This window comes from Misgurnus anguillicaudatus, chromosome 5, assembly GCF_027580225.2.
Source record: "Misgurnus anguillicaudatus chromosome 5, ASM2758022v2, whole genome shotgun sequence".
NCBI classification, from domain to species: Eukaryota; Metazoa; Chordata; class Actinopteri; order Cypriniformes; family Cobitidae; genus Misgurnus; species Misgurnus anguillicaudatus.
This window is the reverse complement of record NC_073341.2, coordinates 4,077,222-4,092,663: the sequence shown is the minus strand read 5'-3', so window position 1 is coordinate 4,092,663 and position 15,442 is coordinate 4,077,222. Positions and strand designations below refer to the sequence as shown.

At 37.4% G+C, this 15,442-nt stretch overlaps 2 protein-coding genes across 3 annotated transcripts; one reads left to right on the top strand and one right to left on the bottom strand.

The window, feature by feature from the left end:
- Positions 1-1,383: 1,383 nt before the first annotated feature.
- rbsn (rabenosyn, RAB effector) lies at positions 1,384-11,727 on the top strand. 2 transcript variants are annotated; one of them, XM_055168084.2, is made up of 12 exons: positions 1,384-1,540; positions 1,767-2,036; positions 3,688-3,819; positions 3,941-4,041; positions 4,493-4,538; positions 4,635-4,796; positions 4,953-5,209; positions 6,725-6,795; positions 6,927-7,013; positions 9,415-9,517; positions 9,595-9,699; positions 9,780-11,727. In XM_055168084.2, the coding sequence occupies exons 2-12, from the start codon at positions 1,874-1,876 to the stop codon at positions 10,791-10,793; spliced, it is 2,241 nt and encodes a 746-aa protein (XP_055024059.2). In that variant the 5' UTR covers positions 1,384-1,540; positions 1,767-1,873; the 3' UTR covers positions 10,794-11,727. The 2 variants fall into 2 exon arrangements, with proteins under 2 accessions (XP_055024059.2, XP_055024060.2); XM_055168085.2 differs by having other exon boundaries at positions 1,389-1,645.
- Positions 11,728-11,901: 174 nt separating this feature from the next.
- Positions 11,902-14,572, bottom strand: mrps25 (mitochondrial ribosomal protein S25). Its single transcript, XM_055168086.2, has 3 exons — positions 14,319-14,572; positions 13,762-13,956; positions 11,902-12,197 (listed from the first exon to the last, which is right to left on the bottom strand). Exons 1-3 carry the CDS (start codon positions 14,450-14,452, stop codon positions 12,005-12,007), a joined length of 522 nt encoding a protein of 173 aa, XP_055024061.1. The 5' UTR covers positions 14,453-14,572; the 3' UTR covers positions 11,902-12,004.
- Between the last annotated feature and the right edge of the window lie 870 nt (positions 14,573-15,442).

Here is a 15,442-nt window from a genome sequence, read left to right as displayed (position 1 = left end):
AGTATTTTTTTTACAGTGCATGCTTGCAGAGAAAGTTACTTGGTTGATCTTTTTTACATTTTCTAGGTTAATAGAAGCACTGGGGTCCGACCCAATTATGACATTAATTAAACCATGGAAAAAGTCAGATTTTTATATATAAGTAACTCTCAGAAAAAATACAAATTTTGTCATGCATAATGACAATTCAAGTAACAGGTTACACAGTTGTTAATGAAAGAATTGTGCCAACTGGCAGAATTAGTATAATATAAATAAATATTTCTCAGCTGGCTTAAGTAATGACAGTGAAGTAAATGTGTTTTTGTGTGTCTGTAGGGTTTAACAGATCTAAACGGTCAAAGTCAAAACCTCAACCCAAATAAAATGCTGTGGTAGGATCTTAAGAGAGCCGTGTGTAAATAATTACACACAAACCTCAATGAAAGAAAAAAAATCCTTATCAACAATATAAAGAGTCGTGAAGAAGTCGTCCAGAAAACTATCACTTCAACTTATTGCTGCTAAAGGTTCTTCTACAACCTATTGAATCATAGGGTGTGCTTAGTTTTTCATACACATGACTGTGGTTGTTTTAGTGTTTGAAAAATAAATAAGGACAGGTGTAATATGTGGTCTGATTTTTAGACCTGATGAGGACAGAACAGGTGATTTTTTTATAATGTCCTGATGCATAAAACCATACAATTCAAAGAGGATGTACTTTGTTTTTCACATGACTGTATGGTCTAATCATTACTTTAATGTGAACTGTTTTCAGTTGCTGCACTTTATCCAGAAACTGCTACTATTAGATTCAAAATTTATATTTTGATTCTATCGCTAAAAAAATGGTCTCTTCATGTGTATCTACTAACAAAACACAGACTCGGATACTTTAAAAACAGACAAACCCCATACGAGAGGAAAATATGACATTGTCAAAAACAAATGTTTACAGTCAGTAAATAAATCCGAAGTCTAGATTAAAATGAATTCTGTTGCTCACAAAATATATGAGCTTTTATTTGTTGAATGCAAAGCATTACTTAGTAAAAAATATTATTTTGACCAGCCAAATCAAAACCACAAATATCTTGATATTCTTGGTAATGGAAAAACATTTCAGATGACAAACATTACATTGACAGGTTAAAGTTATATTTATGGTCATACACCGGCACCGGAAGTAGCTTCCCGGTTTATTTCTTTAACAAAAGTAAGACCTATGGTCCAGACTCACGGCAATTATTTGTGTGTGGGTGAGGTGTAACTTACACAATAATTTTATAAGATGAAACAGTTATACGTAGTAAACGTTATCCATCTTTAAATAAATTCCACACTTGTTAATCTTAAAGGGCGGTAATCGTAAGACTTTTATTTTGACACGATGCTTTGATTGAAGCGGTTAGCAGCAGAGTGTAGCTGTGTTCACGCCTCATACGGAGGAAGTCACACGATCTGCCATATGACCAGCGCTTTACTGCTCATTTAAAACTCATCTGTTATGCCGCATCTGTCTGGATATCTGTAAATATTTATACGTAAGAGGCTGTCGGTAAGAGATAAGGCAGATACATCTATTTCTTTGTCATCTGTCACTGTGGTTTCGTTCAGGCCTGCTGTATGTTTACTAACTCTGACAGGAGACATCATAAGAAACGTAAACATACAGACGATCTAGCCTTCGATTAAATGCACTTTTTGGTTTGGTGTAAGCCTTTTGACTTAATAAGACAGTAAGTTACATATGTAGATATTTCATGACAATGATTTTTGCGCAGGTTTGTGTGATGTAGGGGGTCCGGGGTGACTGGTGCTGTCGTAACAGTACAGGTGCAGCATAAACCCAAAGGCTTTGGATCAAACCCTTCGCATAGAAAACCACCTCATGGCCTCCATATATGCACCTTCATTAGAGGACTCTGCTGAAGTGAAGGAGGGCTTTCTGTGTCCCCTCTGTCTGAAAGACCTCCAGTCTTTCTATCAGTTACAGGATCACTATGAGGAGGAGCATTCTGGAGACAACCGGCATGTCAGCGGTCAGCTGAAGAGTAAGTGACACTCGGGTCAGATTGATGTATCTGTGCTGGTTGACAGGGGGTTAACACCCCTTACCGAAAAATTAACCGTGTGTGTGTGTGTGTGTACCTGGTAATTATCACGTTAAAGATATAAATACCAGTATTTTTGTGACCTTGTGTTGATGTCCCCATGAGGAAACAAGCTATGTCAAAATATGCAGAATAGTGCAAATCCTAAATTATAAACAGTGGAAAGTCAGGGCATGTAAATGTAATGTTGATGTGCTGAAGTAAACATGATATAAGCATGGGGGGCATCAGGTGAGTTCAGGGAGTTTGTGCCCTTATTTACTACTTCGGTACCTCCTACCTGATGACACCATGGTGAACAGGCTATGTGCAGGTGACTGGGGTCAGTTGTTATTTTGCGAGTCCTCCTCGTATGTATAATTGTTTTGGGTCATTTTAACCCAGCAGTGTGTTCTGTCCAATAATGTCCCAGCCGTGGGTTAAAAACAACCCAGCATTTTTTTGAATAGGATGCTATCAATGGTGCATCTGTAAAAGTTGGTAAGGAGGAAAGGCCAAACTTTTTTAGACAGACGTGGCATGCAGGGTCCAGGAGAGGTTATCAGAGAGATGTACACAGAGGAACTTGATGCTTCTGACTCTTTTCACTGCTAAGTGGGTGTTAGTGACATTCTGTGACCTCCTGAAGTCCACGATCATCTCTTTAGTTTGGCTGACATTGAGGCTGAGGTTGCTATATCACTGCATCACTGTTATAGCGCTTTACCTCATTTCTGTAGGCTGTCTTGCTGCCATTTGTGATGAGGCCCAAGATGGATCTGTCGTCAGCGAACTTAAAGATGGCTTGGGTTGGGGCGGGTAAAATTTTTATATATATATATATATATATATATATATATATATATATATATATAATAGCTTATATTTAATATTTGGGAAAATATATTTTCATATTTTATTAGGTTCTTTGATAAGGTTAGAATGTTTAGGCTTACGTAGCAATGTAACTTCCGCGATCTCCTTAAACATTCGACCTCATGTTACGAAAGCACCAAGCAGCTCCTGCCGCCAGCCACAACAACAAAGCAAACAGGAAATAAAAGTGAAGATTGAAGATGAGGTGTGGGTAAAACATTAAAAAGAAGAAGGTCAAGCTGCTAAATGTAATGTAGAGGTATTTATAGTTCTTCTATACAGATGAATACAAACGCTGCTTTGTAAATGTTGAAAACGTGTATCATTATCCTTATCTTGTTATTAATATTACCATGTTGGTTTATATGGTTCATAAGTGCAGGCTGTTGCCAGGGCGATGTAATCTAATGGTTGTTTCCAAGCAATTTTAGGCTGAAATAAAGCCTGTTTTCACTTGCATTACAGTGCCTAGCATGTCTATTTAATGGTCGCGGGGCAGGTTGTAAAAATAGATACAGTGGTGCGGGGCTGGCCAAATAAATTCATAAATGTGGTTTGAAAAAAAAACCGGACCCGAGCATCACTACTGCCCACTGCTCCAGGTGTGTGTGTTCACTTCTTTACAATTGGATGCTTTAAATGCAGAGGCTTTACCCCAAATATGGGTTACATTTTGGTCATTACATCACTTTTTTCACTTATGTGAAGGTGGTCTTAATCAATGGTTTCTTTACAGGCCTGATGCAGAAAGCAAAGAAAGCCAAAGACAAGCTGTTGAAACGGGATGGAGATGAGAGGACCGAGAGCAGTTATGAGTCTTTTTATTATGGAGGTGTGGACCCTTACATGTGGGAACCGCAGGAACTCGGTAAGACTCTTGAGTCTGTCTTCAGCTAACAGTATTTAGGTTTTAGGTGTTGTTGTTCATGATGTTAGTGCTATATTTGCTCTCATCTGCAGATTGTAATGAATGTATTTTGTTAATCTAGGGGCCACCCGCAGTCACTTAGATGATTTCAAAAAGCACAGAGCTGCGAGAATCGACCATCATGTCATTGAAGTCAACAAACGCATCATACGACTAGAAAAGGTGATTTTGATTATCCTATAGTACTTCTGTTAATGCAGACTTGCTGTCAAACATTCAGTAGAAATGAAAGCTGCAGGACATGAGAATAAATATGTGACACTGTCAGACTAAAGTCTCAAAGTTTAATGATGAGATTTGGAGCATCAAAGTTTGATTTCACTATAATTTCAAACTTTGACATGATCATACTCGGTCAAAATTAAAGATATTAAAATTATATTTTCACTGAATTTTCTCAACATGACTTTATGTAGGTTCATGTGTTGCACCAATCAGTCAGCGATATTATTATTATTACCACATGCATGTAGTTGTTCATATGTGGAAGTAGTAACGTCTAGCACTTTTTTGCTTCGTGTTTATGTTTTGGATGTGTTTATGATAGATTCATGTAACAGATTTAAGAGAGATCATGATCAACTAGTTCTAACATTCCTTTTTTTGTTTCCAGCTAACCTCCTTTGACAGAACAAACATGGATGCAGCCCAGATAAGATGTAGGTGAACAGCAGCATCATGGCAAATCACAAACGCGTTGAGTATTGATAAAGCCATAACTTAAAACTTGATTACTGTGGTATTTGTTTTCTCAGCACTTGAGAAGTCTGTGGTGTCATGGGTACATGATCAAGACGTGCCGTTTTGTCCCGACTGTGGGGGCAAATTTAACATCCGTAACCGCCGTCATCATTGTCGTCTCTGTGGTTCCATTATGTGCAGGAAGTGCACAGAGTTTATGCCTCTGACGCTGGCGTGTGAGTTACATACATCGCAAAAAAGCATGAAATAACCTGTGATTATACATGTTTGTCTGGCTTTGAATGTATTACATGTGTCTTTTTTAAATGCTAACATCCAAGGCATGGCCTTGATTTGATGTGTTCAGGATGTCACACTTGCTTTGCTTTCAGATAAGTTAACCAGTGGGACCAAGGAGGCTTTGTTTGCACCGGGCAGTCCGGGTCAGAGCGGCTCTTCTGGAGCACAGGTCGTACAGCAGACCCCTCGGCGCGGCTCCATCAGCAGCCTCTCCTCTGTTACATCTGTCCTGGAGGAGAAAGATGAAGATCGGGTGCGCTGTTGCCATCACTGCATGGACGCGCTGATGCGGCATCAACACAAACTGGAAGAGAAAGATCATGTGCCTGATATTGTCAAACTTTACAAGGTACCTGCAAGTCCAAACATGACGTACACTTTTTATCAATTGTTAAAGTTTTGTTGCCTAATATTGAGAAAGGACTTGAATGAATTAGGACAGCAAGCTAAACATAGAGGCAATACCACGGAGGAGGCTGAGGCAATGACTATATATAGTTAGTTTAAACTGGTGGTTTAAAAGTTATCAAAAACATTAATACAACTAGGGCTGCAACTAACGGTTATTTTTTAATCAATTAATCGGGTGATGATTTTTTCGGAAAAAAAAATTAATCGGGTATTGATAATTGGGTGATTATCTAATCTAATAAAAACCTTAATATTTACCTAATTCGATTTATTTGACTTATTATAGCTAATTAAGGCAGTAAATTAGGGTATTCATGTGTAGAAGTGTACTTTTAAAAGTGCAAAAGCCACACATTACTAATAGTTTTACTAATATAATCTTAATGATGTTTTTTTTTATTTAAGGCTTAAAATATAAAAGTTTGTGCAGCTTTAAATAATAAAACATCTTTAAGTGTCAAAATATAAATAAACAAAACAAATTGAGTCTTCAGGGATGTGCTGGTGAGGACATTTTGATAGAGATTAATAAACTCATTTTAATCTTCAATTTTAGACCTTGATGAGAATTAACATTATTCGTAAAATAAATAATCCATTATGATATAAAAGTGATATACATGCATTGTTACAGTAATACAATCCTGGAGTTCGCCCTTACTTTAAAACAGATGTTTAGTTTGTGGTTCAATACTAGTTTTTTTTTTTATTAAAACTCGACAACAATTACACAAATACAAACTCACTTATATTAAAGAAAATGAAACCTTTATTACCCAGCGTTCGTTTGCGCTTTTGCTTCCGTCATTGTCCTGTCAGGGTTGCCAGATGCATGTTACAAAACCAGCCCAACAGCAAATTCAAAATAAGACCGAAAGCATCCCAATGATTCTTCACAGCCCAAATACCAACAACTAATAAACCAAATCCTTACATCTCTAACTGGCAGAAAAACATCAACCTGTGGAAACAGTTAAAAAAACGCAAAGGGCAGAGGACCTGGCAACACTGCTTCGCTTTTAAACAAGATGGTCACGTGGTAAGAAGCAGCGTTATATGAAGAAAATTTCACGCAGCTCGCGCTGTATAAGGAAAACAACAAATTTCATTATCGATTTTTATTGTTTAGTTGTTGCAGCCCTTAATACAACCATTACTAGGGTTGCATTTACATCCACTTACATATTATTTGTACACATTCCTCTGTTTGAATAAAAGCTGTATATTGAAATCAAAAGGTTATTTTCAATGGCTTTAAATTGTAAATTAGGTGTTCAGTGTTGCTGTTTTTACTTTGTTTGTGTGTAGCTCAGTAGCTTGCAAAATAATATAAAGGCTACTTGCTTTACACATGAATGGCAGGAAAAGCAGTAAAGAATGTTGATTTATTGCTTTGAGAAGTTACTAGTTAATAGTTGTGATAAACACTGTATTGTTTGTTTTGTTTGTGTAGAGATTGAGGACATGTATGGAGAAGGTTGAAGCCAAAGCTCCAGAGTATACGCGCATGGCCGAGTCGCTCAAGTAAGCCCTCAACAGCTGTAAGAAAAACATTACGGATGTGCATTTGTTCACTTTAATGCTGTTTTGAAGACCGCTTCTGGATGGCACATCAAAAGATTGTCAGACTTTATAGTTTTGTGTGTTTCCCGCAGTGCTGGAGAGACGGACTATAATCTGGAGAATGCAGCTGGATTGAGGATGGAAATACAAAAATACTATGAGCTCATCGATGTTCTGAGGTAGGAAACTTGACATGTCATCCCCTTGGAATTATAAGGTTCTATCTAACATTTTTGTCAAAATTGAGTTATTCACATATTCTTACTCTGTGACAACTTATTTACATTATGTGGTGTTTTATTTTAAGTTTTGTACATTTTGGGACGTTTTATTAAAAAACAAAAAGGTTCTATCTACAAAATTGAACTCTAAGTTGGCTCTATAAGGTTCTATCTGCGTGAGCTAATCAGCACTTCGAATGCACAGAAGGGGACCAATCAGGATCCAACTTTATGGGGTGGTTTCTCAGACAGGGATTATCTTAAGCCAGAACTAGAACTTAGTTTCATTAGAAAATATTTAACAAACATGCCTTACTAAAAGTATTACTTGTGTGCATTTTGAGGCTAAACAAAGGGCACTGATGTATTTAAGATATGTCAGTGCAAGTTGTTTTCAGTTTTGACAGCTCTTACATTTATTTTATTCTAGGACTAGTCCAATCCCTGTCTGTGAAACTGTCCCTATATGTGGTGTTGCCGGCTTTGTCCTTGACGACAGGAAAAATCACAGACACACAATATCTGTGAGGATTATGGCACGCAACGCAAAATTTTGAAGAAACCTTAAGATCGACAGCCTGAATTTTAGGCAAGTTCACCCTACTGTAAAATCCAGCTTAAGCTGGTGAGATGGTTTTAGCTGGTCTCCCAGCTTGGTTTTTGCTGGTATTGCTGGTATAGCAAGCTGGTCTAGCTGTGTTTTGGTCATTTTTTAAGCTGGTCTAGCTGTGTTTTGGTCACTTTTTAAGCTGGTCTAGCTGTGTTTTGGTCATTTTTTAAGCTAGTCTAGCTGTGTTTTGGTAACTTTTTAAGCTGGTCTAGCTGTGTTTTGGTCATTCTTTAAGCTGGTCTAGCTGTGTTTTGGTCACCTTTTAAGCTGGTCTAGCTGTGTTTTGGTAACTTTTTAAGCTGGTCTAGTTGTGTTTTGGTCACTTTTTAAGCTGGTCTAGCTGTGTTTTGGTAACTTTTTAAGCTGGTCTAGTTGTGTTTTGGTCACTTTTTAAGCTGGTCTAGCTGTTTTTTTGGTCACTTTTTAAGCTGGTCTAGCTGTGTTTTGGTCACTTTTTCAGCTGGTCTGGCTGTGTTTTGGTCGCTTTTTAAGTTGGTCTGGCTGGACTTATCTGGTTAACACCGGCTGACCCACCAGCTTGACCAGCTTTGCCAGGCTGGTTGGACCAGCTTACACCAGCTGCTGTCGCCTTGAACCGGCTAGAACCAGCTGCCAGCTTGTGCTGGTCTTTGGATTTTTCAGTAGGGGCAGTCTTTTTTTTAGGTCTTGCTGAGGAGATTGTTTTCATAGTTAGACACCACACTAGCCAGCAGTGCTAGCTTCATAGTTCCTGATATTAAGAGGCGAGCACTACGATAAAAAATACAGAAAAATGAACTAACCTATCCTACCCCAAAAAAAGTGTGTTTACAGTATGTTATGATTTTTATGTCAAAATGTAAAAGATTGTTAAAGCAGTTGCCTCAGTATTAAAATTATTTCAGAATAATTGTAGCCTGTAGCTGCTCAATCCTACTGAAGAATCCAGCAAAGACCAGCATAAGCTGGTAGCTGGTTTTAGCTGGTTTAAGGTAGCAGTAGCTAAGTCCAGCTAGACCAGCTTAAAAGTGACCAAAACACAGCTAGACCAGCTTACTACACCAGCAATACCTTCTAAAACCAAGCTGGGAGACCTGCTAAAACCAAGTTTTGAGACCATTTCAAACCAGCTCACCAGCTTATGCTGGTCTTAGCTGGATTTTTCAGTAGGGAATGGTATAACATGCTAAAACAAAATTGTCTATTTTGTAATGAACCCGAAATATACAGGAGGATGGTAGAGAAACTGAGGAAGAAGAGGGAAGAAGCAATGTTGTAAAAGAGCAATGTAAAATCAGACTTTTAGAGATAAAAGTGCTAAAAATAAAAATATTAAATGTCATGGAAAGGATTAAAATGTTACTTTCTAACACATGTTAAAAAATTGTTACAACATTAATTTTATATTTAATGTTTAAATAATGTTTTGGCAGATAGAACCTTATAATTCTTAGCAAAAAGTGTTGTTTTAGAATTAGAAGGTTCTATCTGCATTTGACCCTTCCAAAAATCCACATTTAGAAATTTGAGAGTATTTTAATATTGTATATTTACAATGCATTTAGGGTCCCTGTTATTTTCATGTTTGAATGAAACTTCTTCCCCATGTAAGTTTTACTATATGTAATGCAAAAACTTTGATGCTCAATATCTCAAAACTGCTCAGAACGCAAATAGAACCTTATAATTCCAAGGGGACGATGTGCTGATATAAAAAATTGTGTATTAGAATTCCCAATATAAATTTCTACGGCTTTCTGTCCGCATCAGTAAGAAGATCATCACGCTCGGGTTAAAAGATAAGGTCCAGCCGCACCCGAAAGCCCTTCAGCTGCAAAGAATGGTGCGCTACGCCGCCACGCTTTTTATTCAGGTGAGTTAAAAGCATCAAATAGTGCACATATACTTCAGATCTCAGTACTCAAACGCTTGCTTCATTAAACCCTGTAGGAGAAACTGTTGGGTCTAACATCACTGCCCACTAAAGAGAAGTATAATGAGCTAAAGGAGAAGAGGAGGGAGGAGCAGGAGAAAAAGATTCAGCAGGACAAACAGGTGAATACATAAATCATATTATTCTAATCACAGATTTTGTTTCGAAACCCAGCTCGTAACTCACTCTCTGTGTAATTTAGGCAGCACTAGAGGCACAAAAACGTCGAAGTGAAAACGTGAAGAACCGGCCGGCCATCAGTGCAAATGGAAACGTTCCCCGCATGAGCAAAGCTGGAGGCTGGCTGCCGCAATCGGGCATTCGCTCGGAGCTGGACGACCCGCTGCTACAACAGATTGAAAACATCGAGTCGTTCTTGCGTCAAGCACGCTTGGCAAACCGGGCCGACGAGGTGGCCATGCTAGAGGAGAACCTGCGGCAGCTTCAGGATGAGTTCGATGCCCAGCAGACCAGCCGAGCCATCGAGCTTTCCCAGAAGCTGGCCGAGGAGACGGACCTGCAGGAAAGACAGATCGAGCATCTACAGCAAAAAGAGCTTGAGAACAAAGCACAAACGATAGCTTCTTGCTTAGATTTTAGAGACAGAAAAAACGTTCACGAAAGAGAAGAGGACGAAGGCGACCAAGAAGAACATTTGGCTGCCAGCCCTGAATCTACAACTCAGCCTGCAAAGGCTATCCCACATCTGATAGGAAACTCACCACACTTGGAAAGGCAAAGAGAGGAGTACGCAGCAATTTCACAAGCTAGAAGCCCGTTTGGGGATGAAGATTCCTCTCCACATAAAGAAGAGGCAAATAATGAAATTAAGAGCGAAATGAACCAGGCAGCCAATGGAAATAAGGATTACAATCCATTTGTTGAAGAAGATGATGCTGGGGAAGATATATATGGAGGTAAAGTGACGTCACCTAGAAATCCATTTGAAGATGAGGACGATGAAGATAGAGGGAACCCTTTTAAAGAGGATTCGGATGAGATTCCAGCAGCCTCCACCAATCCTTTCGATGAAGATGATGTCTCGGAAATTGATGACACGATTGAAGAAGAGCTACTTTTACAACAGATCGATAATATCCGTGCGTACATGTTTGACGCCAAACTAAGTGGACGTTCTGACGAAGTCGAGCTTTTATCAGAGAACCTAAGGGAATTACAGCGAACGCTACGAGAGCAAAAGAGAAAAACACACTGATCGTCACAAACCCGTTTTATTTAAACCAACTCCTGTCAAAACTGTAGTCAACCAATATTTAGGACAAGAATCATTCAATTAGAAACGAAGCAAAACATGTTGCAATGAAAATTAGATTTGAAATCAATTTAAATTGTAATGCATAGCACAGCAAAGCAATGAGGGTGGATTAGTATTATTCAAATACATAAGTTTGTTTAAAACTTATTTTTTTTTATTCACGATGCTTATTGGAAAAGTTTTCCATTCAACTATGTGGTTCGATTCTTCAAAGCAAAATGACTCTTAAAGCAAGAGATTTGAATGCACTATTGCATTTAATGAATGATCAGCAATTCATAAAGTCCAGACCTCTGCTCTGCTTCATGTCACATTACTTGTGAATCTGAGATGTTATTTTCAATGTGTGTTAAATCTCTTGGTGTATGTAATTTAATTGTACAGGTTAAATTTCCCAGTCGTTTAGTTCCAGCACTGGTTTTCAGCTATTGTACAAATGCATTCAGTGCTTTTTGGAACTTGAAGTAACTGGAAAACATTTTAGTTATCATTGCCTTGAAAAAACTTTCCAGTAAGTATGCTTTATTTTTCTCAAGTGTTACTTGCATGTTTTAATAATGCTTTATCGTACGCACCGCAAAGACGTCAAACACTAAATCAGTGCTGTGCTTGTTTAACCTGTGTGAGCTATTCAAAGCATTTCTCTAAAGACTATATAGATATACTGTATTTGAAAAGTGTGATAGATTTCTTTTGAAATGACAGTATTTCATGTTTAAAAACACTTAGTAACTGAACGCAGTGCTTTTTGTAATTATAATTACTGATGTTGTGATTGACCGAGTACTAACATGAACGCATCCGGACCATTGTTTTCTGTTTACACTGAGCAATATCATGAAAGCAACACTAATAAAAAGATCAGTGACTGTCAGATTGATAGTTTGTCATTTTTTTCTTTACTCCAAAAACAAACTCGCACATTAAGTAGCATTTCTTGTTAACGTCCTTTATAATCATGATTCCATTTGGAGAATTATTAACATTGGAATATTAAAATTGACTTGACTGTAATACTACAAAGGAGCAATGAAGGACTAAAAGAATGTTTAAATACTTGACAAACACTTTATTACAATGAACATTGAAAATTGAAGTCATGAAAATATAAATGGGGAAAAAATTGACCCCGATGTCTTGATTAACAGTTCTTAATCATCTGAGCCAGCAGCCAGTTTGGATTTGTATTTGCCGGTCATCTCTTTGGGAAGGGGCACGAGACCCGGATGAGGAACCTGACCCTCCACTTCACTCATACACTCGCGCAGATAATATTTCTTGGGCCCAAAGTTAGCAGGGTTTGACAACTCCATTTTAGCCAGCGCCTCTGCCTCAAGGACTTTACTGCAGACAAAAACACATGCATTACAAACACAAATCCAGCTTCACAAACTGCTGATGTGCTGCAACTGTAAAGTCTGTATTTTCTAAAAACAAAAAAAATACTTTGAACAACGCAACATTGTGAAAATATAGCCGAATATTATGAAAATAAAAACAAATTGAATTTTTCAGCTCAGCTGCACATTTATGATGCAAAATGTGCTCACATCTGTTGACTGAAGTAAACTCGTGCATCATATCAAACTGGGTCCAGGGGCCTCATTTATAAAGCATTCGTATGCACAGATTTGATCATAAAGTGTGTGTACGCAAAAATCCACGGCAAAGTCCACATTTATAAAAACTGTCTTTGAAGTGGAAAAGTGCTTTGCGCCACGTCAAGGTCCAAGCAGACGTACGCACTTCTGCTTATTTGATTGCTGCAGGTTTTTGGGAAAAAAGCCATTTGACAAGCGCTCTTTTACATGTCAATGACATTAAAGGCATCGTTTAAAGGTGGAGATATGAAACTGCTCTGCTGTGCACGAGTTCAAGTTCATTTGCGATTTATAGATTTGAAAGGGGTACGCACATTTTTTGCACGAACGTTCAGTTTATAAATCACACATACGCATTTTTGATAAATCATCGCAACATCAAATGTAAGATAGTTTTTACATTTATTTTATAAATGAGGCCCCAAGATCATGACAATGTTTTGTGGCATGGCATGGCACATTAGAAGATACATAGACCACGATCATAAAGAAATGCTCAGCAACAATACTCAGGTACACTGTCTCAGTCAAACAATGTTAGGGTGTCTAATTTGTGGCAAAATAATAACAATAATACACACAGGCATCATATTTGGGTTTTCTGTCATCTTACATCTGTTTGGCCATTCTCATCATTATTAAAAAAAAACAATGTTTTTGCCCAAAGACATTTAGCCAGTCACTGGATGCCTTTCCATTTTTCTTAATAAACAAGTCTTGTGTGTGAAAATTCACATCAACAAGCATGTGTAACTAATAAATATAAAAATATTTGCATACAGACACACTTCACAGGTCATGTAAAACATCATGTATCATGTAAAACAAGCAAAATGGGTTAAGAAAAAAAAATCTTGAAACCAATAAACTTTTCTCTTAAACACTTAATTCAAGAAAATTTCAAGAACAATTTTCTTAACCCATTGGCAGATTTGTTTTTGAACTGAAAACTAGACTTATTTTCCTAGGTAATTTTGCTTATCAAGAGATGCATATTTATTTAAGAATTCTCTGATAGTTCTATTGAAAACAAGTGTGTAGTAGTTTACAGTAAACTCCTGTTATTACAAACTAATTTTGCTCAATAATGTTTCGTCTTTGATTAAAATGAAAGTCAATAGAAGAAACGGTGCTAAAATGGTGTTTGCAGATGTTGTGGTAATAATATGGTGTTTAATGAAGTACAATGTAAATACAGCAGTACATCAATATATTTTAGCGCCACAACATCAAAGTAAAAGAGAAGCAGAAACATTTGTTAATAATAATGGATATTATGTTGTTTTTACATCATAAACTCTACTTACTCTGACTTGCCAAGGATCTTCTTGACATGATGTGTGATTTCTTTATAGTCTTTACCTTCAACATCCACCAGCACCTGCTCACCATCATCGAGGTAAAATCTCAGGAATGGAGACGGAGTCATGTTTTTAAACATCATTATTTGAACCCAGGGATTTTTGTATTGGATTTGAGGGATGTTGAAGAAAACAAACTTCCTGACAAACCACATTACACATTACTTAAACAATACAACTGATTGACAGTTCATTTATGAATGGATGAGTTTAAAGAAGTAAATATCAATGTGGAAAATCAACAGTTTTTACCATCAGATATCATTTATAATTTATAAATCTATGCTTTACTGTATAAACTCACTGTGATGATATCAGATGCTAATACTACAGATACAGCTAATGAAGAATATATTATATACATGTACCGTGACATTTACATTGCTTTTTATAGAATACCATGCTATTACAATAACAACTGACCAAAATATCACACACGTGTGTCACTTTCTGATACATATCTGGTTATATTTTAAAATATCGTGTGATGATGTTTTTCTGACCTTGCTCCTTCACTCAGATCTCCATGTGTGTTATAATTGACAGTCATAATCTTCACCGAGTTTTTAAACACGACTTCTCCTTTCTGCAGATACTCCAGCGTTCTCCGTATGGGGAATCTGCCTTTCATCGGCATGATTATATGATGAGTTGGTGTGAATTATAAGACTGAATGATCCATAGATATGACCCAAACACACGAGCTTACATTTCGTCTCCCTCGTGCTTACTGATCGTGTCCGGTAGTGTGAACACACAGCACAGCGCGCCATCTAGCAGACTGGATGAGTTATTACACAACATAAAGCAAGCTGCCTGTTTGCCCTCTATACATTAGCATAACTATGGGGTCAGAATTGTTTCTTTATTCTGAATAAATATGCCATGATCCACAAATAAATATAGAGCGTTTCACTTTCACAAGTATTTTGAAATCTACAAATGCACAATAAGCGGACCATATACAGTCAAGCTCAAAATTATTCATACCCTTCGTAAATATGACCAAAGAAGGCTGTGAAAATAAATTTGCATCATTAATAATTTTGATCTTTACTTTAAAAAATCTAGAAAAATCCAACCTTTCATTGGAGAAGAATAATTTTAAAATGGGGGAAAATCTCATTATGAGAGAAATATTTTTCTCTAATACACACTGTTAATCATACCCTTTTATTAATTCTTTTTGCAACCTCCTTTCCCCAAGAGAACAGCTCTGAGTCTTCGCCTGTAATGCCTGGTGGGTTTGGGGAGCACCTGACGGGAGATCAGAGATCATTCCTTCATGCAGAATATATCCAGATCCTTCAGATTCCAGCTACATGTTGGTGCTTCTTCTCTTCAGTTCATCCCACTCATTTTCTTTAGGGTTCAGGTCAGGGGACTGGTATTGTCATGGCTAAAGCTTCATTTTGTGATCTCATTGCCCTGAAAAAAGATCCAACCATGGCCCAGTATATGATTTCTAACAGGGACAGTCAGGTTTAGATTTTTTTATCTGTTGGTATTTCATAGAATCTATGATGCCATGTATCTGATCAAGATGTCTAGGACCTCCAGCAGAAAAATAGGCCCACAACATTAAAGATACAGCAGTATATTTCATTTTACACATGGTGTACATTTT

Bases quoted from the DNA above. Each gene is read 5' to 3' on its own strand.
- rbsn (XM_055168084.2), top strand. From the start codon at position 1,874: ATGGCCTCCATATATGCACCTTCATTAGAGGACTCTGCTGAAGTGAAG. The intron at 9,518-9,594 runs GTGAGTTAAAAG...TAAACCCTGTAG, and splicing joins CCGCCACGCTTTTTATTCAG to GAGAAACTGTTGGGTCTAAC. The intron at 9,700-9,779 runs GTGAATACATAA...TGTGTAATTTAG, and splicing joins AGATTCAGCAGGACAAACAG to GCAGCACTAGAGGCACAAAA.
- mrps25 (XM_055168086.2), bottom strand. From the start codon at position 14,452: ATGCCGATGAAAGGCAGATTCCCCATACGGAGAACGCTGGAGTATCTG. The intron at 13,957-14,318 runs GTCAGAAAAACA...GTGGTTTGTCAG, and splicing joins GATCTGAGTGAAGGAGCAAG to GAAGTTTGTTTTCTTCAACA. The intron at 12,198-13,761 runs GTAAGTAGAGTT...TTTTGTCTGCAG, and splicing joins AAGATCCTTGGCAAGTCAGA to TAAAGTCCTTGAGGCAGAGG.